We start from the raw sequence: 22,889 nt of genomic DNA on the forward strand, positions 1-22,889 counted from the left end.
AAAGACCTAGCAACTCTGATCAATACAATGAACAGCCACGACTCCAGAGGACTTATGACAAAACATGCCCTCCACCTCCTCATAGGGAGGTGGAATCAAGTGTATAAAGCAAGGCCTCTTTTTGGACATAGCCAATGAAAGAATTTGTTTTGCTTGACTACATGTTTGTAACAGAGACTTTTCTTCTCAGTTGAGAGGTAGGCAGAAAGAAGGTAGATTTTTTCATTGAAAAAATAATTTTAAAAATTTTTAAAAGAACCTTTGCTCTAAAGTCAGACTTCCTAACAACTGTTATTGTTTAGTCATCTTATGTTGTGTCCAGGTCTTCATGATCCCATTTGGGGTTTTCTTGGCCAAGATCCTGGAGTGCTTTGTCATGTCCTTCTCCAGCTGAGGAACTGAGGCAAATAGGGTTAAGCGACTTTCCCAGGGTCACACAGCTGGTAAGCGTCTGAGGCCAGATTTAAACTCAGGATGATGCGTCTTCTTGACTTCAGATCTAATACTCTACCCACTGAGCCAACTAGCTGCCCTCTGCCTAACAACTAGAACTATCTAAAAGTAATATGAAGTTCCTTAGGTAGTGGGTTCCCATTTAGTGGAGATTTTCAGAGGCTGGTTGACTACAATATCACTGGCAAATGGTGAATATTGGGTTCTGGTTTCTGAGATCCTTTGTGAATGCTTTAATGCTAAGTAAGGCAATGACTGTGGCTGAAAACTTTCCCACAATTATTACAAAGGATTTCCCTTGGACATGAACTTTACACTGTCAAATAAGGCAGGTCATTACTGAATATTTTCTTACATTGATTAATGTTCCTACATTGGCTGGATATATTACTCAAACCTGAGGTTCAATGTAAGTGACTACACTACAGCAGTTCTGGAACACAGCAAGTTTTATTACAGGTATATACAAGCACCAGTGACACCCAGAAACTTAAAATGTAGTGAGTACAGTTCACTACAAGACCTGGACTATCAGCCTAAATGGCTATGCATTCCCCAAACCTGTGCTTCCCAAGCATTTAGAGTACAGAGGACCATTAAAATCAACCAGTGATGTGCCCAGATGGCTCAGCCCAGTATCTCAAATGGACCCATTCAGGGCTCAGTGAAAAAGGGCTGACAGAAAAGTTTTCCTTTCTTTTTTTTTCCACTGAGAGTAGCTCACAATAGGGAAGAGAAATATAGCTAGATAAGTGATCTCAAATTGGGATTTATTATGGATTTAAGATGAAATATTACTTAACTAGCCCTGCACAAAATGCAGTTAAGGGGGATTTTGGAGCTCAGAGCAGGGAGGATATTTTTCAAATCTAGGGAGGAAAAGCTAGAAGTGGAGGGAAGTTGATTCCTTGCAAACAAATTTAAGCAGAAAAGAAAAACTGGTGACATGCAGAATGTATCTTTTACATTAAAATTAATAATACAGTAAGAATGTGTTCATTTCAAGGTGATTCACAAGCCAATGAAGCTGCTTTACCCTACAAAAGCTTTCTCCCTAGTATGAATAATCATGCTTAGTCAAATCTTGGTACCAGCTAAAAAAAATAGTCTGCATTCTTAACATTCCAAGTTGTTTTAATTCAGTATGAATTTTATGTATAATAGTTTTTCACTTTGGTTAAAGGATTTCCTACATCCACTACAACCAAACTGTTTCTTTCTTAAATAAATTTTCTTATGGTGGTAAGCTATCCTCTCCAGTGAAAGAATTATCCACATTCATAACTCAAGGATTTCTCTGCAACATGAATTCTCTTATGTCACCAAGCATTGCTCTACAGGGAAAAGAATTCCCATATTCACGACAATCAGAGAGGTTTCTCTCCAGTATGAATTCTCTTGTGGTCAGTAAGCTTTCCTCGGCGATTAAAAGATTTGCCACACTGATTACATTCAAAGGGCTTCTCTCCAGTATGAATTCTCTTATGGTCTGTAAGGTTTCCACGTTGTTTAAAGGATTTTCCACATTCACTACATTCAAAGGGTTTTTCTCCAGTGTGAATTCTCTCATGTTCCGTAAGGTTTCCACGCTGATTAAAGAATTTTCCACATTCATTGCATTCAAAGGGTTTTTCTCCAGTATGAATTCTCTTATGTCTAGTAAGTTGTCCTCTCCACCTGAAGGAGACCCCACAATCATTACATTCAAAGGGTTTTTCTCCAGTATGAATTCTCTTATGTTCAGTAAGGTGTGCATGACAATTAAAGAATTTCCCACACTCAGTACATTCAAAGGGCTTCTCTCCAGTATGGATTCTCTTATGTTTAGTAAGGGAGGCACTCCTGCTAAAAGATTTCCCACATTCATTACATTCAAAGGGTTTCTCTCCAGTATGAACTCTCTTATGCGTAGTAAGTTGTCCACTCCAGTTAAAGGATTTTCCACATTCACTACATTCAAATGGTTTCTCTCCAGTATGAATTCTCTTGTGTTCAGTAAGCTTTCCACATTGATTAAAGGATTTCCCACATTCGTTGCACACAAAGGGTTTCTCTCCAGTATGAATTCTTTTATGTATAGTAAGCTGCCCTCTCCAGTTAAATGACTTCCCACATTCATGACATTCAAAAGGTTTTTCTCCAGTATGAATTCTCTTATGTTCAGTAAGGTTTCCACGTTGATTGAAGAATTTTCCACATTCACTACATTCAAAGGGCTTTTCTCCAGTATGAATCCTCCTATGTACAATAAGTGCTTTTCGACGATTAAAGGACTTCCCACATTCGTTACACTGAAAGGGCTTCTCTCCAGTATGAATTCTCTTATGTTCATTAAGATCTCGACACCACCTAAAAGATTTCCCACATTCATTACACATGAAAGGTTTCTCTCCAGTATGAATTCTCCTGTGAGTAGTGAGTTGTCCATTTGAATTAAAGGATTTCCCACATTCAGTACACTCAAAGGGTTTCTCTCCTGTGTGAATTCTCTTATGTTCAGTAAGCTTTCCACATTCGTTAAAGGCTTTCCCACATTCATTACACTCAAAGGGTTTCTCTCCTGTATGAATAACCATATGCCTAGTAAGGTGTCGTCTTCGCCTAAAGAATTTCCCACATTCACTACATTCAAAGGGTTTTTCTCCAGTATGAATTTTCTTATGCCCAGTAAGATGGCCCCTCTGATTGAAGAATTTCCCACATTCGCTACAACCAAAGGGTTTCTCTCCAGTATGAATTCTCCTATGGATAATGAGTGCTTTCCGCCGATTAAAGGATTTCCCACATTCACTGCATGGGAAGGGTTTCTCTCCAGTATGAATTCTCTTATGTTCATTAAGTTTTCCATGTTGATTAAAGGATTTTCCACATTCAGCGCATGCAAAAAGTTTCTCTCCAGCATGAATTCTCTTATGTAGAGCAAGATGTCCCCTCCAGCTAAAGGATTTCCCACATTTGTTACATTCAAAAGGTTTTTCTCCAGTATGAACTCTTTTATGTTCAGTAAGTTGTCCATGCCAACCAAAGGATTTTTCCCATTCCTTACATGCAAAGGGTTCTTCTTCAGTACGAAGTTCTTGATATAGAAGAGATTTGCAGCTAGAGTCTTTCCCACATGTATTATACTTAAACGATTTCTGTGCAGCTGGGATGATCTGATGATTTGTAATGGAGACATTGCTATTCAACACTTTCCCACCTTCACATGATTTTTTTTCAGTACATTTTCTGTCATTTTGAGTAAGATCTGAATCACAACTGTCTGAATTCCTATATTTATATTTGCAAAGTGTCTCAGAAAAAATACTATTATGCTTACAGCTTTCTGAACACTGCTTGAAGTTTATCCCATGTGTATTACATTTATGAATATTTTTCCCCTTATGATCTTGATGCTGTGGAATAAGGACTGACGTCAGATTGAAGCCTGTTCCCAACATATTATATTCACTGGTATAAAAATCAGAAGATTTTCTATGAGGGATTTTCACTGGTTGAGATTGCTTTTCATAGTTGGTTTTCTGTTGCTCCAATCTAAAAGCATATTCCCAAGCTTCTCCTAACATGGAATCCCATGGTCCATCCTTGTTTCTTTCCTTAGATAACTTCCCTAGAGAAATGCCTTGGATTTCAATAGTCTCTGTTGTTTCCCACCTAGAATCCAGATTAAGGCACTCTGAAAGAAAGAAAGCAAAGTCAATAACTTCTATGCTAGGAGAAAGGAAACTGCTTTTATAGTAAATCCTAAATTCTGCCTCACCTACCATAGAGAATGATCTGAAATTTTAAAATTATAGAACAAACATTAGGTTAATTTTTTTTTATTCTGACCTTCCAGCAAACACTGAATAAAACCACCAGTATTTCCACAAAGAAAATAGAACAGAAAGAGGGTTATATTTGAAACTATGAACCTCTACTATAAATAATTTGTTTTTTTCTTTTTAAGTATAAATTCAAGATGTAACTGTTGAAGTTTCCCTGCTTGTCTGTTTTTCCTTCTAGCCCCCTTTTGTTCTTTTATCTATTTAAAAAAAAATGCTTCAGTGACCCTTCCTTCCTTCCTTCCTTCCCTCCCTCCCTCTTTCCTTCCTTCCTTTTTTAACAGCTCTTGTTAGTTTTTCTCTCCCTCCTACTTCAGTGGAAAAAAGAAAAAGTAAAAATAAAACTCTTATTAAAATATGCACAGTCAAGCCATACAAATTCCCACATGGGTTATCCTGAAAAATTGACGTTTTATCCTGCACACTAAATCCACCAACTCTCCACCAAGAAGCAGGTAGAATGCTTCATATGCTGGTCCTCTGGAATATGTTTAGAACAAGCATTATTAATAGCAATTTGAAGTGAAACTCTGTAAGGAGAAAGTAAGGGAGCATCTAGTTTGTATGAATGAAAGAATGAATCTCTAAGTCTAAGTGAATTACATTTCAGGGTACTAAAAAATGCATATAGGAGCAGAGGATAAATTGGAAATAATCAACATAGGGAAAACACGAGAATTAAAGGGGACTGGGAAAAGCTTTCTGTAGAAGATGGGATTTTAGCTGGAACTTGAAGGAAGCCAGGCAAAATAGGAGGAAGAGATGAGGGAGAGCATTTCAGGTATGGGGAACAGCCAATGAAAATGTCTGAAGCCAAGAGATGGAGTGACTTGTTTGAGGAACAGCAAGGAGGCCAGCACCACTGGTCTGTCTTGCTATCCCATGACCTACTTCCTATTCCCAGTGACCAGCCAGGAGCAATTAGATCCTGACTTTTGAAAGGGTGGATCCTAACCTCAGTGCCATTAAGCTTTAGCTATGGGCCTCTCCTATAACACCACAATACAGTCATGGGCATGATCACTACTGAGATGGAAAAGAGCCACAGTGGTTGTCTACAAATATGAACTCTAAGGATGGTGGGTAGAGGATTGATGTCTGCCTCAAATTCTGTAGGTGAAAGCTGATGATACCTTGAAACATAGGACTGGTAAGGAAATAATTCAACATCAGTCTACAGGATGCTAGTAAAACTGAACCATAACATCCAGCACTGGCACAGTAAAAGCCCTTCAGTCACACTCAATCCAGATTCTAAAGAGGTAATGAGAGTCATGTTCATGCCAGTAATTGTGTTTAAGGCCAAATGGAAACCCCTGGAGCTGGACGAGCCATCCGATCTAGCTAACCTCAAACTATTCTAGGTCTTACCTCCTTCCTAATGAAGCAAAGTAAAGATAATGAAGACCAGAGCTCATCACTGCACTACTTCACTTGATGTAGCCCTGGGTGGCAAATGAGGAAGGTGGATGGCACTTAGGGGGTTACAGAAGACTACAGGAAACTAAGCAAAGTTATTATACCAACTACTTAAGCTGTTGCTAACCTCCTATCAATCACTGGTAGAGGATTGTGGACTTCACTAATGCTCTTGTAAGGGGCAGCAAGGTGGTGCTGTGGATAGAGCACCAGTGCAGGAGTCAGGAGGACCTGAGTTCAAATCTCACCTCAGACACTTGACACTCACTAGCTGTGTGACCTTGGGCAAGTCACTTAACCCCAACTGCCTTATCCTGGGTCATCTCCAGTCATCCTGATGAATATCTGGTCACTGGAATCAGATGACTCTGGAGAAGTGAAGGCTGGTGACCAGCACAGCCCTCCCTCACTCAGAACAAAGTCAAATCCAAGTCATGTCATTATTTCTCTGATGGCACGGTCTTCTTCAACAATGAAGAACAAACACACAATGCTCTTGTATCTACTATTGTGGCTAAGACTATTCAGGAATAATCTATCTTCTCCTGGGAAGGAGTCCAGGTATCTTCACTATCCTTCACCAAGACCACCTGAACGTCACTCATACTGCCAACCTGGTGGGCAAAGGGATCTGAAAGAAGTCCCACTTCCTGAAAATATTGATAGCCATCACTCTAGTGAAGACATGTTGATTAGGTCAATGAGGCAATAGTGGCAACGGCCCTAGATTGATGGTGGCCCACATGAAGAATAGGGGGTGGGAGATCAGACTTAAGAAAATCCTGGATCTAGTCCATTCAATCAAGCTTTAGGAAATACAGATAGTCTGGAACAGGCTACTGACACTCACTTACCCAAAGTAATAAAAGGTCAGAGATTTACTGGCCTTTTGAGGTTTTATTCAACATATGCTGCTCACCTGGGCATCCACAAGTACATATCTGTCAAGCAGGACTTAGAACAAGATACTAAAAGACCCAAAGTAAGGGGGTCAACAGTCTCTTCACATAGACCCTAATGAGCACATGAAGTCCATGTTTTTGGAGACCTCTGTACATAAAGACCAGGATGAGTGGAACTATACATCAGGGGGATCACTGAGGATGTGAGGGGTTGATTCCAATGAAGTCCAGGTGTTAAATCCCATTTTTTAATCCCAACACGTATTTAGGGCTCATTTGATATTTCTTGCTTGCTTCTTGAGCTAACCCTATCTGTCCTAGAGTCAGATGTATTTGGCCCTACATCTGGGATACTCTATATGTTACAGTAATCCCTGGACCAGGATCATCTCACGCATTGGCAGTAGATATACTGGAGAAATATATGGGCTGTCCAATGTGCTAATAGGACACATGGTAGGAAATTTTCACCCAGGAGAGTTTGCCAATATCTCTCAGTCAACCCTTCCTTAAGTATAAGTATAAAGCTCTGAAGTCCAGCAAGGACATGTATTCTCTAACATGAGCATATAGTTGCCACTGTTTCCAAAGGAAGAGGAGGAGGAGAAAACAACCCCCACCCACTCTCACTGTGTTTCTGAAAGAGAACTTGAAGTTGTTTCTCCTTTAAAGCCTACAGAGTAAGCAACTCTCCTGTCCAGTGGCAAATCCTCTATCATTCAGCACTACCATCAGGAACCAAGGGATTACTAACCAGGTGTCTCTGAGATCAGACAAGCTCCTTAGCAAGTATCTGGTGTATTTGTCTTATCCTAAGTAGTACAATCATGGGACCATTGGAAAGGGCCTGGGCACATAATGAGCTCCACTGGAAGTACCCCAGTCCAGTAAGTCATGGGGAATTACCTGATTACTCCCATCACAAACAAGGAGAGATTTGACATGGAGAAATGTGTACCCCTGGATTTAGGGAAAAGACCATGCTGCAGGGATTATGGAAAAATGGGAACATTAATGCATTGTTGACAGACATGTGACTTAAACCATTCTGGAAAGTAATTTGAAATTACACAAGAAAGTTCATACTCTTTGACCTAGAGATTCCACTACTAAATATGAACCTATAGGAGGTCATGGGCATTGGAAAAAAAAGGCCTTACACACACCAAAATTGTTAAAACAATGCTACTTAAGTACTACAAACAACAAATTGTGGCACAAGAACATGATAGAATATGACTATTCTATAAGAAGTGATAAATGTGATGAATAGAGAGAAGTGTGGAAAAGCTTCTATAAACTGATTAAAAGTGAAGTAAGAGGGACTAGGAAGTCAGTGTTCAATGCCGACAGCAATGGAGATGGAGAAGAATGAAAATGATCACCACTGAATGCTATGAAATGATAAAGACTAAGCTTGACCACAAGTTCCTCCTTCTGCTTCCTTGCAAAAGTAGACAAGTCTGAGTAAGAGGCACATCAGGCTTTTTGTTTTATGAGTTAGTTTTGTGGCACCTTTCTTCTCTTCTTTCTTTCTCCTTTAAATGATTAATTATATGGCACGGCAGGAGAAGGATACAGCAGGGAATGGAAGTGATATTAAAAACAAGAGATCTTTAGAAAAACATTTTAAAAAATAAAAAACAGCCCTGCTTAATGATGCTCTGATACCCAGTATCAAGTGAGGCATAAAACAGAGATGTCTGGATCACTGTGAGGGAGGAATGTGACACAGAGTCCACATGCAGGACAGATTCTCTGTGGATGGTGAGTTCCAAATGCTCCTGTATGTAGATGACATTGCATTGTCTACAACAAGCTCCAAAACATTCCAGAGCACCCTAGAAGGGAGAACTATATCACCCAAAGCACCCAAAGCCTGTCCATCCACATGGGAAAAACAAGTCTGCTGCCCAGATTCCAATATACATTTTGGACTTTGTTCAATATTATGTATGTATACATATACATACATGTGAGACAGTAGAGGTGGACAACCAGTTGGGCCCAGAGAACCCAACTGTTCCCAGAACAGGAGAGGGAAAAAAGGTCACATTGCAAGCATTTTTTATTAATCCCAATCTTCCCATGAAAGCAAAGGCCCCATCTTTTGAATATTAACATTTTACCAGTGTTTCTAGCTGGTAGGAAGATATGGAACACTACTTCATCCAAAGAACTGAAGGGGTACCACACTGAGGCCCATGATAGGTGTAAGCAGGCTGTAGAGAATGGAGAAACTCTTAAGAAGAACAGGAGGAAAGGGTAGCATTAAGAAATCTTCATACTAGGAAGAAAAGACAGGCTGGTAACATGGCAAGAGCAAGGGATGACAGCTGGACAAAGTACTTCCTTAATACACTTGCACTGTCAGACAAAGTGAGAAAGGTCTCTGGCATGTTGAGTGGGCTTCCTGTTTGAACTTTTGGGAAAGTGTGAGAGTAACTCAAAATGAGGGATGACTTATATCGCTGAAGGGGACTTTCAAATGATGATGAAGTCACAGATCTGTTTGGGGTAGGAGGGAATTCCTGGAATATGGGAAGAGACTGCAACGTAAAGATAATAAAACAAATTAAGATTTCATACAACTCCTTCAGTGTTAACTTCAGTTGCGGTATGTGGAGTGTTCAGGAAGGACTAACACCACCCCTGGTGTGAAGGCTCACTGAGCCTTTTCAGGGCTGCTCATCCATCTTTGGAGTCCATTTTCACCCAACTCTCCCCTGTGGCTCCAAGAATCTGTAGCATGCACAGTGGCCAAAGTCCAGCAAACCATCTCAGCAGATGGGCTAAATCAGGCTGAGAGTAACCAATAAACCACAAATCCATCAGTGAGTTAGGGGGATGTCTACTCCAAGCCTATGAAGACTTCCTCAGGTGGAACGGGCAGATGAGAAAAATTTGTTCCAATGGCCATGAAGGTGACTAAAGTAGGTTCTGCGGAGAGCTTAGAGCTTGTTTAGGCATTAAAGACTCCAAGGACGTCCAGGCATCCTGGATCATCCCCAGTCATTCTTGACTTTTATCCTACCACCAGACTTTGATGACTTGGGAAGACAGAAAGAGGTTGAGGACTTTACGAAACTGCCTCACTTAAATTCACTTCACTTGCAAGTCAAAACATCACCCCACGACGTCACTTGTCCTTTCTGAGAATGAAGAGCCACTACCACCACCACCACCACCAACAGTAACAATAACAAGAACTTCAGCGATGGGAGTTTCAAAAAATAAAGGAAAAAAATTCAAACAAGGAAGAAAAAACAGGATTTATCAAGGGAAAAAAGATGAGGATATGCAGAGAGCTTATAAACTAACTAATATTTGAAAAAGATATGTACAAGAGATGAAAGCAAAGGCAGGAACAGGATGAATAAGAAAATGACATGATCCTATAAAAAGAGTGCCAGGAGCACCAAAGCTCAGAATGGAAGCTAAGGGTAACAAAAGCAAATTGTCAAAGGCACATTAGGAGGAAAGAAGGGATAGAAACATAGCTTAGGATGAATAAGAAAATGATAACTGGCAACAGAAAGAAGACAGAGGTCCTCAACTCTTATCTTCTGTTTTCTCTGCCAAGGAGAAATGGTCTTTGAACTGGAGATGACAGAACAAAAATTGCTGAGGGAGGAAAGGGGAGTGTTGATGCCTGAGAGAAAACCTGGCTGTTCTTGATGAATTCAGATGACTCTACATCTTTCTGCCTCAGTTTCCTCATCAGCAACACTGAGATAATGCCTCTTACCTTCCAGAGTTGTGAAGATAAAGAAATAATATTTGTAAAGCACTTTGGACATCTCTAAGCACTATATAAATGCTAATTATCACCATCTTCACCGTTATCAATACTATGAACTGGTTTAAAAGTCAACCCCAAAGAACAATCACATTAAAAGTGCAAAGTCAACAGGCAGTGGGGGATTGAGCAGCTGACACAAAACCCCTGAAGCCTGGGGTACACCTACCCCCGCCCACAGCCCCAGCCCCACTCCCACTGGAATCAAAGTCCTATTTTGACAAAGAGCTAGAGAATTGAATCTGGCTGGGAAGATGAGCAAATAGAGGGAAAAGAGTCAGACTACAGAATCTTACTTTGGTGACAAAGAAGATCATAACATACAAACAGAAGATAACAAAGTCAGAGCTCCAACATCAAAAGCCTCCAAGAAAAATATGAACTGGTCACAGGCCACGGAAGAGCTCAAAAAGGATTTTGAAAATCAAGTAAGAGAAATAGAGGAAAAATTGGGAAGAGAAATGAGAGTGACACAAGAAAATCATGAAAAATAAGTCAACAGCTTACTAAAGGAGATCCAAAAACATATTGAAGAAAATAACATTTTAAAAGATAGACTAAGCCAAATGGCAAAACAGATCCAAAAAGCCAACAAGGAGAAGGATGCCTTAAAAAACAGGATTGGCCAAATGGAAAAGGAGGTCACTGAAGAAAATAACTTCTTCAAAATTAGAATGGAGCAAATGGAAGCTAATGACTATGAGAAATCAAGAAATTATAAAACAGAACCAAAAGAATGAAAAATAGAAGACAATGTGAAAGATCTCAACTGGAAAAACTACTGACCTGGAAAACAAATCCAGTAGAGATAATTTAAAAATTACTGGACTACCTGAAAGCCATGATCTAAAAAAAAGCCTAGACATCATCTTTCAAGAAATTATCAAGAAAAACTGCTCTGATATCCTAAAACTATTCTAAAAAAATGGAAAGAACTCACTGATCACCTCCTGAGATCCCAAAAGGAAAACTCATAGGAATATTGTAGCCAAATTACAGAGTTCCCAGGTCAAGGAGAAAATATTGCAAGCAGCCAGAAAAAAACAATTCAAGTATTGTGCAATTACAATCAAGATAACATAAGATCTAGCAGCTTCTACATTAAGGGAATGAAGGGCTTGGAATATGATATTGTAGAGGTCAGAGGAGCTAGGATTAAAACCAAGAATCACCTACCCAGCAAAACTGAGTATCATACTCCAAGAGAAAAAAATGGAATTTCAATGAAATAGAGAACTTTCAAGCATTCTTGATGAAAAGACCAGAGCTGAAAAGAAAATTTGACTTTCAGATACAAGAATTAAGAGAAGCATGAAAAGGTAAACAGGAAAGAGAAATCATAAGGGATTTATTAAAGCTGAATTGTTTACATTCCTACATGGAAAGATGATATTTGTAACTCATGAGACCTTGCTTAGCATTAGAGTAGTTGGAGGAAATATAGATAGATAGATAGACAGACAGACAGACAGACAGGTAGATAGATAGATAGATAGATAGATAGATAGATAGATAGATAGATAGATAGATAGATAGATAGATAGATAGACATACAGATAGATAGACAGACAAACAGATAGAGGGTACAGAGTGAGTTGAATATGAAGGGATGATATCTTAAAAATTAAAATTAAAAGGTGAGAGATGGATATATTGGGAAGAGAAAGGGAGAGATAGAATGGGGTAAATTAATTATCTCACATAAAAGCAGCAAGAAAAAGGTTTCACTATGGAGGGGAGGAGGGGGGAGGTGAGAGGGAATCAATTAACCTTACTTTCACTGGATTAGTTTAAGGAAGGAATAACATACACATTCAAATGGGTATCTTACCCTATGGGAAAGTAAGGGGGGAAGAGGATAAGGGTGGGATGATGATACAAGGGAGGGCACATTGGGGAAGAGGGTAGTCAGAAGCAAACACTTTTGAAAAGGGGCAGGGTCAAAGCTGAAAATAGAATTAGTGAGGGGTGGGATAGGATGGAGGGAGATACAGTTAGTCTTTCACAACATGACTATTATGGAAGTATTTTGCATGACTCCACATGTATAACCTATGTTGAATTGCTTGCCTTCTCAATGAGGGTGGGTGGAGAAGGAGGAAGGAAGAAAATTTAGAACTCACAGCTTTAAAAACAAATGTTAAAAATTGCTTTTACATGCAACTGGGAAATAAGATATATAGGCAATGGGGTGCAGAAATCTATCTTGTTCTACAAGAAAGTAAAGGGGAAGGGAAAGGGGAAGTGCAAAATAAAAGGGAGGGCAGGCTGGGGGAAGAGGTAATCAGAATGCATGCCATATGGGGTTGGGGGAGGGGAGAGATGGGGAGAAAATCTGGAACTCAAAATCTGGTGTAAATGAATATTTAAAACTAAAAATAATCAATTAAAAAAATTTTCAAATCAGGAAGACCTGAGTTCAAATTCAGCCTCAGATACTTATTGGCTGTGTAAACTTTGGCAAGTCACTTAATCCCTATTTGCCTCAGTTATTCAACTGTAAAATGGGGACACAATGGAGAAGAAAATGGTAAATCACTCCAGTTATCTTTGCCAAGAAAAATGGGGTCATAAAGAGTCAGGCATGACTGAATGACTGAATAACAATGGAAAGAGAGCTGGATTTGGACTTACAGGATCTGAGGTTCTTATGACCTCTATGACCTCAGGACAATCTTTTCCCCTGACTGTTTCCCCATCTACAAAACTATGGGGTTGTACTAAATGACCTCTAAGGATGTCCCAGCTCTAGATCAATGATCCTCCCACTCATTCTCTGTATCCACTCCCCATGCCAGGTCTTGTAAATTCTCCCCCCACCACATCTCTTGCCTCCATCTCCTTTTCTACACTCACACAGTCCCAACCTTACCTCATGTTCTCCTCACATCTCATCTGGACTATTACAACAGACTCTTAACCTGACTCCCTGCTTCCACTCTCATCCTCATAGAAACCAAAGTGATCTTCCTGAGGTGTGGGTGTGATCCAAACATACAAGTCCTGGTATTGGTTCCAATATAAAATAGGGCTGAAATTTCAAGTCCTTGATGACTGAGTTCCCATCTGCCTTTTCAGACTTATTTCACATTATTCATTCTCCCTCATATACTCAGCTACATTGCCGTGCTTCTGCTCTTCCTGTCTACCCCCCACATCCTAGCTGACAGTGCTCACTTTTTCCTCAAGACTCCTGTATACATACTGCGCCTCACAGTGGCAGAAACATCCCTTCAGGCAAGCGAAGGTCTTCCACTTTTGGTTTAGCATCTCCAGCAGCTAGCACAAAGTAGCTGTTTAATAAACATCTGCTGACCTGAATTGGGAAAGAATTCAAACGTAGGAAGACCCTATAGAATCAAGCTGTTGACATGAAAATGAATGAATATGAGAAAGCTCCACCTGGACATCTCAGCCCTCCTCTGGGAGGAGAACTCTCAGTCAAATGTTTCAAAAGCATTCAAGGGCCCCCTCCTCACCCTCCCACTCCCACTGTGAATAGCTCAGCTCTTCTGAGGAGTGACCCCCTGACTCACTCACCTGTAATGGGGTTTCTTGGGACTTCGATCTCAAGCATCCACGGCGTTTCTCCTCTCTCCAGCTGGAAGATAACATCTGGTTTGGTAACTGCAAGCCCTGCTCAGAGGAAGTAAATGGGAAAATACTTTGAACAGGGCCACATCAGAATTCATTTCTGGCTCTCAGCACTTCAGGAACAAAGTGCACTGGAAGAGCATAAATAAGGACTTCTGAAGGATGTTCATGACTGATACTAGTATGGAGAGAGAGGTAGGTCACAGGATGATTTTGGACTCAAAAAAAGAAAACTTGCACATAGAACCTAATTCAATAAGAATCATGCCCATTTTTTGGTACCTGCCCTGGTATTTTGATACAGAACCTCTGACCTAGTGGAACAAAGAATGAGGAAAGGGCAGCCCAGGGGCAGGAACATGAAAATACAAATTTTTAGTTAAACAAAGAAAACACCTTGCTCTTGGAAACAAGTAAAGAAGTCCTGTCTCTGTCCTAAACAAGTTAAGGACTTCTTGTCCTTTTCAGTCACAGAGGAAAGAATTATCACTACTCCTTATTTAGGCTGATTCCTTTTCCTGAACCCTTAGTCCCATCACACCCTGCTTATTCTAGGAATCATCTCTTGCTTAAGTCTAGGCTTCTCCATTGGCTCTCTCCCATGTCTCCTCAGTATTAAAAACAAACAAAAGAGCCTGTCTCTCTCAGCCCCACATCTACCAGCCTTTCTTCTCTTACAAAACTGACCAATAGTCTAATTATGACAACAGTGTGTGCCACATTCCACTTTGATAATTTACATACTGAAAACAGCATGGGGAAAATAAGGGTGGCAGGGCTGAAGGGCAGCCAGGCATGAATTGTGCCACTCATTACTTTAGTGACTTTGGCCAGGACACTTCCTCCATTTGGGCCTCATTTTCCTCACTGTTCACACCAAAGGGTTGAGCTAGGATCCCTCTGGCTCCATGCCACCTCTAAGTCTAGGAATGATTCTATTGCCTTCTGAGCCCCATTATTAGATCTATTCTCCTCCATGTCTGCCATGCCCATCAGGTACCCACAGCCACTGGTAAATGAAATACCAAGCTGTCCCAAGGAGAAGCTTCTAAGTTAAAAAGGAAAGCTGTCTTTACCCAAGGAAACAAGGTTCCCATAGTTCTCCAGCATCACCTCCCTGAATAAGGTTCTCTGAGCAGGGTCCAATTGTCTCCACTCCTCCCCGGTGAATTCCACAGCCACATCCTTGAAGGTCACCAATTCCTGAAACATCAACACATTCCTGCTCACCCAGGGAACCTCCCTCACAAGGACCCTGAGGGAGACTTGAAGTTAGTGTCTTTCACAACGTATTCCAAGTGAAATATTCATTGCATACATGTTGTGTGTCTAACTTACTACTGGACTCTATAGTGTGGTGACTGTCCTACTCAGCCCTTCAATGTCATTCTTATGCAGTGATTCTTCATGTGAGACCCAAAGTAGTCATATGCTTTATCCTTAGTTTAGAACCTAATAAAGAGTCATACCTGTACAAAAGTAGTTAAGCTTTACTCGGTTTTGCTGAGTAATTTTTGCCTTCCTGGAAGTTAAATTGGGTAGCACTACATTCCCAAAGCCATGGGCCCCAAGAAGGATCCCCCAAAATGCTTTCCTGGTAACAGAAGTCGGAGCCAATACAGGGACCCAGAAGTTGTAATTTCAACACATGGAGTAGGAAGCTTCAAGACTGCCCGGATAAGGTAGGCAGAGTTCACAAAGGGCTGTAGAAACTTGCTCGGAAAGATCTCAGAATAATAGTGCAGTGATCTACTTTCCAAGTCACTGTGACCATTAGAGGGGCCCTAGAATAGCCAAGAGAATCCTATCTCACCTCCTCCTTACCTCCTTTCAACTAAAGATCTAAAAGAAATACCTGGACTAGATCAAAATGCCAAATCCCCAAAGATACAAAATAAAATGCAAGTTCCTTTAGATTATTCAAATGGCCAGAAAACAAGTAGGGGTAGGGGAGAATCCCAGTGATTCTTCCTGGGAAGACAGCTCCCTGTTAGGAAATTATGGACTGGGCAAAAATCTCTCGATTTCATACCTAGGAAAGGGTTAAGCAGCCTTACTTCCCACCTATAATACTGGAGGGCTAGGACTGAATTTCTTAGTCTGACATTGGCTTCTCTCCTGCGGCATGCAAGGGCCTCAAGTTCCACCTAGGGAAAAAAGGAAACCCTAGTTGGAGAGAGGTCAGGGTTCTCCTTTCAGATAGAGACACTGAAGATTCTCAAGCTAATAAAAGTCTTCCTGACTCCCTGGGAAATAAAGCACACTATAATCCAACAAGTCTCTTTAAAATCCAAATACTTTACTGGAGAAGGAGAAAAATAGGTCGAGCTCTACTGCTTGTGGATACATGTTTGATGATAAAACCCCCCAGCATACATGCTCTGTCAGAACTTTCTGTCCAGCCCTTCCTCTCATCCTTGTTGACTTCAACATTCCGAATGCAGAAATGTAAAGTCAAAACTGTCATCAACATCGTATGTCCTCCATGGTCAGTCATCATCGGATAGGGTGTCCACAAACCGGACTTCATTGCTACATGTAAGTGTTTCATGTCAAGAGATCTCAAATGGAAAGTCCCTATTTCCTACCTGAATTTCGTCATTGATCACCTCTCCTCCCCAACATCTACTGTACTTGCATGACCACTGGTAAGTCATTCCCTCAGCCCTTTCCCCAACCCAACTCACTGAAAACATCAGCCTTCCTAACTACTCTTGACTGTCTTCATGGTTTGGCTTTCATGGTCAGAGACAAAGCAACAAAGAACTTGGGGAAATGTTTTTTGAAAGATCACAGTATCATGAAGTGAGAAAATATGAACATGAGGAATGCAAAGATTTGTACAGAGTCATGCAAAGTGATACAAGTGAAAACAGTGAAGACAATGATGTCAAAAAAAGAGCACTAAAATGAAATGGACTCTGAATAAACTGAAAAACTAAGGACTGTCATGGAGATCAGATGATAAAATAAACCTTCCCTCATGGCAGGGAGGTGGAGGACTAAAAGATCGGACTATTTTATGTACCGTCAGTGAAGATTTCTGTGCTGTGTTATTGCCACAAAGGAGAACAGAATGCTTGGAAATGTCTGATGAAATGACAAAAGCCATCAAAAATATTTTTAAAGGTTTTTGTTTTTTAAAGAGGCCTCACACTAGCAATGTCCTATCATACTGGCTCTCCCTTGCAATGCCTGTTTTATTCACGCCTGGCTCAAAGAAAGAGGAAAAAAATCTGTAGAAGAAACACTTTTCACCCTACAAATTCATGCTGGATTCTTACTTTTATTTACCAATGACATCTGCTACCATTCCTTAATCAAACCTCAGAAGACTCTAGAGCTTAGCTGTTCTTTCCTCCGAAATGCCCAAACTCATTATGATCTCAGACACATCCATCCTTTCCTAAGCTCTGGAAATGCGGCTTCTTTGCTCAGTACTGTAGAGAACGTTGAGGTGGCGAGTCTATCCTTGTCTTCAGTCCATCTATTACTGTCCCTACCACTCTTCCAAGGACAGACGGAAGGATGCTTGCTGTGGCAGAGGCAGCCTTGACTGAACCCCTTCAGTGGTCCTGACCGGCTCCTACGCGCCCCAATGTGAACCGTCTGCTGGTTCCCCAAGGTGACACGTCGGTCCCCTTCAAGAATCGCCGGGGCTCCCTGGAGCCCCCATCGGTGTGCCAGGCTTGGCCAACAGTGCCACAAGGCCCATTGAGCAGTTAGACTTGGTCTCCACTCTTCCTCTGGGATGACGTCCAACGCGCTTGTTGTACAAGGTCATCAGTGGATGGGGCCCGGCCCCGGGGATCAGATCATCCGGGAGACCCTGCCCCTGTCCTTTAACCTAGGCTTGCCTCAGTTTACTTGTCTGTGAATGGGGGTAGTATGGGCTCCTAGGCAGCAGGCTTGTTGGGGGGATACAAAAAGGGAGAACCGTCTGCACCTTGTCCCCCCGCAGGCTGTGGGCGCCGGGCACACAGTAGGCGCTTAAGCAATGAGCGCGGGCCGCGCACAGTAGGCGGTCCTCGGCCAGGGGCCAAGCAGGGCGGGAGGCGGGCCACGGGAAGCCCCCATCTCACCTGGAAACCGGCCGCGGAGACCCCGGGGCCCATGGCCGCCTCCGGGAGGAGGAGCGAGGCCCGAGCGACGCGCGGGTCTCGGACCCGTCCGAGGCCCCGAAGGGCGGCCGCTCAGCCCGACGGCTCCGCTCCGGGCTCCCACCGCTCGGGGAGACCCTCAGACGCGAACAAAGACCACCAGGAAGCGGAAGCGCCCCTCCAGGGGTTTCCTGACGGAACGCCGCCGTTCCCATGGTAACCGCTTGCGTCACACTCAGAGCAGGGAGTTTTGGGAAACGTAGTTCAGAGGCAAGGGGATAGTGTGCGCATGCTCCGAAGGAGCCGGTTCTCAAATGGACAGCGCCCAGGTGTGCCTTGCGTGGCGGAGCTGGGCTCTAGCTGTTCTCAGCCGGGAAGAACTGGCACCATTCGGTACCCGCTCCATCCCCGAGGCTTCCGGGAAGAGAGCAGGTGGGGCAGAGCCATGAGCGAGAGTACAGAGAGCCAGGACGGAGAGAAGGGGCGAGGACAGGGGCGAGATGACTCCGAGGAGCACGTGGGCCCAAGTCCCCAGCTTCCCGGGAGGTATTCGAAGTCTCCTGGCTTCGTTCCTGCCCCCATGCCCTGGGGGCCACCTCCTTGGCATCATCCCTTACCCTTTGTTCTCTCCCTTCACAGCCATCTACGGTTTGACCCCACCTTTCTCATCCTTTCTATTTACACCACAAACCCCCTAATCCAAGGCTTTATCACCTCTGGACCATTGTAATAGCCTCCTAATTGGTCTCCCTTCCTCAATCTTTCCCCTCTCCAATCTAACTTCTACACAGACTGCCAAACTGGGTTCAAAGCCCAGGTAAACCTAGTCACTCCCCTGTTCATAAAGCTACAGAAATTCTCTATGATCTTTCAGACAAAAACAAAATCCTTGCCTGGTAATGCACTTCACCATCTGACTCCAGCCAACTTTCCAAAACGAATTTACTCATCGCCCTCTTTTACACACTGTACAGTCGTGCCAAACTGGCCTGCCTACTGTTCTCATGTGGAATGCTCTCAGAGGATTCCATCTGTCAGCTCCATCCCTTTGCACAAAGCTGATCTTCCTGCTTGTGTGGAATTCACTCTCTCCTTACTGCTGCCTCAGCTCTCCTTTTTTTCAAGGCTTAGTTTAAGATCTCCTTCTATACCAGTACTTTCCTACTCTCCCAGGCTATTAGTGCTTCCTTCCCAACCCCACAAAAATCATGTTGTATATATATTATAAATGTGAGAAGTGGTATGGGCTAGGTACCAATTACTAGCTCTGTTACTCAGTACCCTGTTCTGGGTCACAGTTCCAGGGAAGACTGAGAAAGAGAACCTGCACCAATGATTCAAGTTCCACAGAGAGGAAACATGATTTCATTTTTTTCCTATACATTTTAGGTTCCAAACTGTCCCCTTCCTTTCTATCACTCACTAGAGAAGACCTGTGTGTGTGTGTGTGTGTGTGTGTGTGTGTGTGTGTGTGTGTGTGTGTGTGTATAGAGACAGAGCTAAGAGAATAAATGTGGCCCTGAAGCTAACTTAACCATTTTTCTTGTTACCATACTTTCCTGAAAACACTTGACCCTGTACAGGAGGCCTAAAATGAACCAATGATGTGGTGTCCCCTGAGCTGACATAATTTGAAACTCTCAGACCTAACTGAAATCTCTGGGTGCCCTTGAAACTGAGTCAACTATAAGATAGGCACCAGCCAGTCTTCACCAGACTGATAAACTGTGTAGCTGGGAATTTTCAGATAAGAAAAGACATTTGATTATCAGGCTACCTCCTTGGCATCATCCTCTGTCCTTTACTCTTTCCCCTCACACCCCTCCACACTTTCCTCCATCTTTCTCATCCTTCTTTCTATTTATGCCACAAACCTCCACATTATTTTATTACACATTATTACCTCCATGGTCCAGTGGTTCCAGGGAAAGAGTGGGGCTGGTACCCCTCTGCCCTCCAGCTCCCCCATACTGCTTGCTTTCTCCTCCTGTGTCACTCCCCAGGTGAAAGGGAATTGCCCTCCTCTCCTCTCACATTTTTGCTGTAGTCCTTAAATACCCAAAGCTTTGCCTGCATAATATTGGGTTCCTTCATACTCTATATAGAGGATACATGATATGAATGTCTTCTGCTATCTCTTGTAATAAAATAAGTTACTACTCAAGTTTTCTGGAGTTGTGACTAAAAGTTGACTATATACGTATGTATGTATGTATGTATGTGTATATGTGTGTATGTGTGTGTGTGCATAAAACCATACTATGCATACTTCTATTTATCGATTTTTCTCGAGATGGACAGCTTCTTCCTTCATAAGGTCTTTGTAGTTGATATAATACTCAGAATAACTTAATCATTCATGGTTATTCTTCAAGCACCATTGCTGTTACTGTATACAGCATTCTCTTGATTCTGCTCATTTCACTCTTTATTATTTCATGAAAGTCTTTCCATATTTTTCTAAAATCAACCTGCTCATTATTTCCTATATCACGGCAGTATTCCTTCCCAATCATATACCATAACTTGTTTAGCCATTCCCCAATTTATGAACATCCCCTCAGTTTCCAATACTTTGCCACCACAAAGAGAGCCACTACAAATATTTTAGAACACATGGTTTCTTTTCCTTTTTCTCTGATCACCTTGGGAAACAGATATAGTGGTGGTACTGCTGGGGCAAAAGGTGTACACAGTTTTACAATTCTTTGGGCATAATTCCAGATAGCTCTCCAAAATGGTTGGATCTACAAACAGAGTATTAGTGTTCCAATTTTTTCACAACTCCTACAATATCTATTATTGTCACCTTTTATGGTTTTAGCCAATCTGACATCACCTATCCTAACCCTGGCTCACTTACTGTGGCAGGCAGAGATCCTACCCTGCAGTTGAAACATAAAGAAAATGTACAAAAACGTTTGTGAAGATGATTCCACTCATCATTTATACATGGAAGGTGTGCAGGCTTATGGACAATATGAAATCCATGATGAATAAATTTTGTTGCAAGAGACCTCAGCAGGTATTACATCCAAATAGCAGCCCCCAGTGAAAGGCAAGCTGGACCTGGATACAGGTTTCTTCTGGAGTGGTCATTGTGATGAGGAGCACCATGAAACCAGTGTAGATTTTGAAATAAAATCTAATCACATGAACAAATTTGCATACTCCCAAAAGGAGGCTCATGACAATGCAATTGGCACCTGTAGGAAGGTGCCACACCGCTATCATCAGTGGGCATGCTTCTACCATGATGAACTATGAGGGGATCAAAGAAAAATTTTATGAAGACCTGGAGGCCCTTATCATCCATGTGCCCAAAAAGGACAAGTTTGTAATGCTGGGTGACTTTAATGCCAGAGCAGGGACAGACTATCAGATATGGCAATGGTCATTCACTACTGAAGACTTGTGCATCACATGACCTCATCACTGGCACTGTCTTCCATTTACCTAAACACAATAAGATTTCATGGCTGTACCCTCACAAAAAATACTGGCATTTAATAGACTCTATCGTTGTAAGGAGAAATTACAGATGGGAAGTGAGAGAGGAAGGTGATGTATGACTCAGAGTGCTGGACAGATCATAGACATCCTCCCCTAGCTAAACATTTGAATTCAACAAAAACAGTGGCCCCAAAGCAAGACAACTACCAGAATGTTTCCCATCAATAGATTAGACTGCTTCTCCATGCCTGAACAGTTTGTTGCTAACTTCGAGGAAAAGCTGAGCTGAGACAGGGTTGGCAATAGTGGAGCAGAAAAGGAGTGGGCAACTTTCAGAAATTTGAAGCACAGCACTACATTTACTCCTCTGGGCCAGAATACTCACATATATCAGGACTGGTTTGATAAAAATGAGGGGGAAATTCATAATTTATTAAATCAAAAACAAGAAATCTACAGGGTTTTACCAACAGGATAGTTGTTCTGAATCTAAGTATTTGATTCCATCAAAAGTAAAGTGTAAGTGAGGCTTAGAGAGATGCAGGATTCTTGGCTAAGTATGAAGGCAGATAACATTCAGTAAACCAGCCAAAGCACTGTTATGATGCCCTGAAGGTTATTTATGGGTCAAAGACCTATTATGCATCTCAGTTATTTAGAGCTGATAGAGCCACATTGATTAGTGAGAAGGACATGATCCTAAATAAACGAGCTGAACAACTTCCATAATGTTCTCAATAGACTATCATGAACTGGGTGGTTGGTTGTTGTCCTTTGTTCTCAAAGAGGACCAAAATGACATCACTATGATAAACTCAAGTTTCAGTGTGTCCCATGGTGACTGATCAGACCAATATGAGCTCGGAATGCTCTACCACAGGTTGGGGACAGATAGTCCATGTGAACATTTGGGGAGGATACTCCAAATTTGCACATCTTACATTTACCTTGTACTGTCTCAATTCTGCCCTGCTCATAGAGCACAGCACCCTTTCTGATGTGAGCAGCCATGCTGATCAAACCTGTGCCAGTGTCTCCCATGTCTCACAATCAAATTCAAAGTTCTTAAGACAGACCTTGAGAGCGTCCTTGTATCGCTTCTTCTGACCACCATGTGATCACCTGCCCCATGTGAGTTCTCCATAAAATAGTCTTTTTGGCAAGCGTACATTTTGCATTCAAACAATGTGGCCAGCCCATCAGAGTTGTGCTCTCTGAAGCATAGTTTGAATGCTTACCAGTTCAGCCTGATCAAGGACTTCAGTGTCTGGTACCTTATCCTGCCAGATGATCCTCAGAATCTTCCTCAGGCAGTTCAAATGGAAGTGATTCATTTTCCTGGCAA

The 22,889-nt window shown here is 41.9% G+C and overlaps 1 protein-coding gene across 1 annotated transcript; it reads right to left on the reverse strand.

Annotated features, from left to right (window-relative positions):
• Nucleotides 1-884: 884 nt before the first annotated feature.
• Nucleotides 885-18,299, reverse strand: LOC140503259 (uncharacterized). The gene is made up of 4 exons (XM_072607061.1): nucleotides 18,074-18,299; nucleotides 15,068-15,194; nucleotides 13,938-14,033; nucleotides 885-4,129 (listed from the first exon to the last, which is right to left on the reverse strand). Exons 1-4 carry the CDS (start codon nucleotides 18,104-18,106, stop codon nucleotides 1,821-1,823), a joined length of 2,565 nt encoding a protein of 854 aa, XP_072463162.1. The 5' UTR covers nucleotides 18,107-18,299; the 3' UTR covers nucleotides 885-1,820.
• Between the last annotated feature and the right edge of the window lie 4,590 nt (nucleotides 18,300-22,889).

This window comes from Notamacropus eugenii, chromosome 5, assembly GCF_028372415.1.
Source record: "Notamacropus eugenii isolate mMacEug1 chromosome 5, mMacEug1.pri_v2, whole genome shotgun sequence".
Classification (NCBI taxonomy): Eukaryota; Metazoa; Chordata; class Mammalia; order Diprotodontia; family Macropodidae; genus Notamacropus; species Notamacropus eugenii.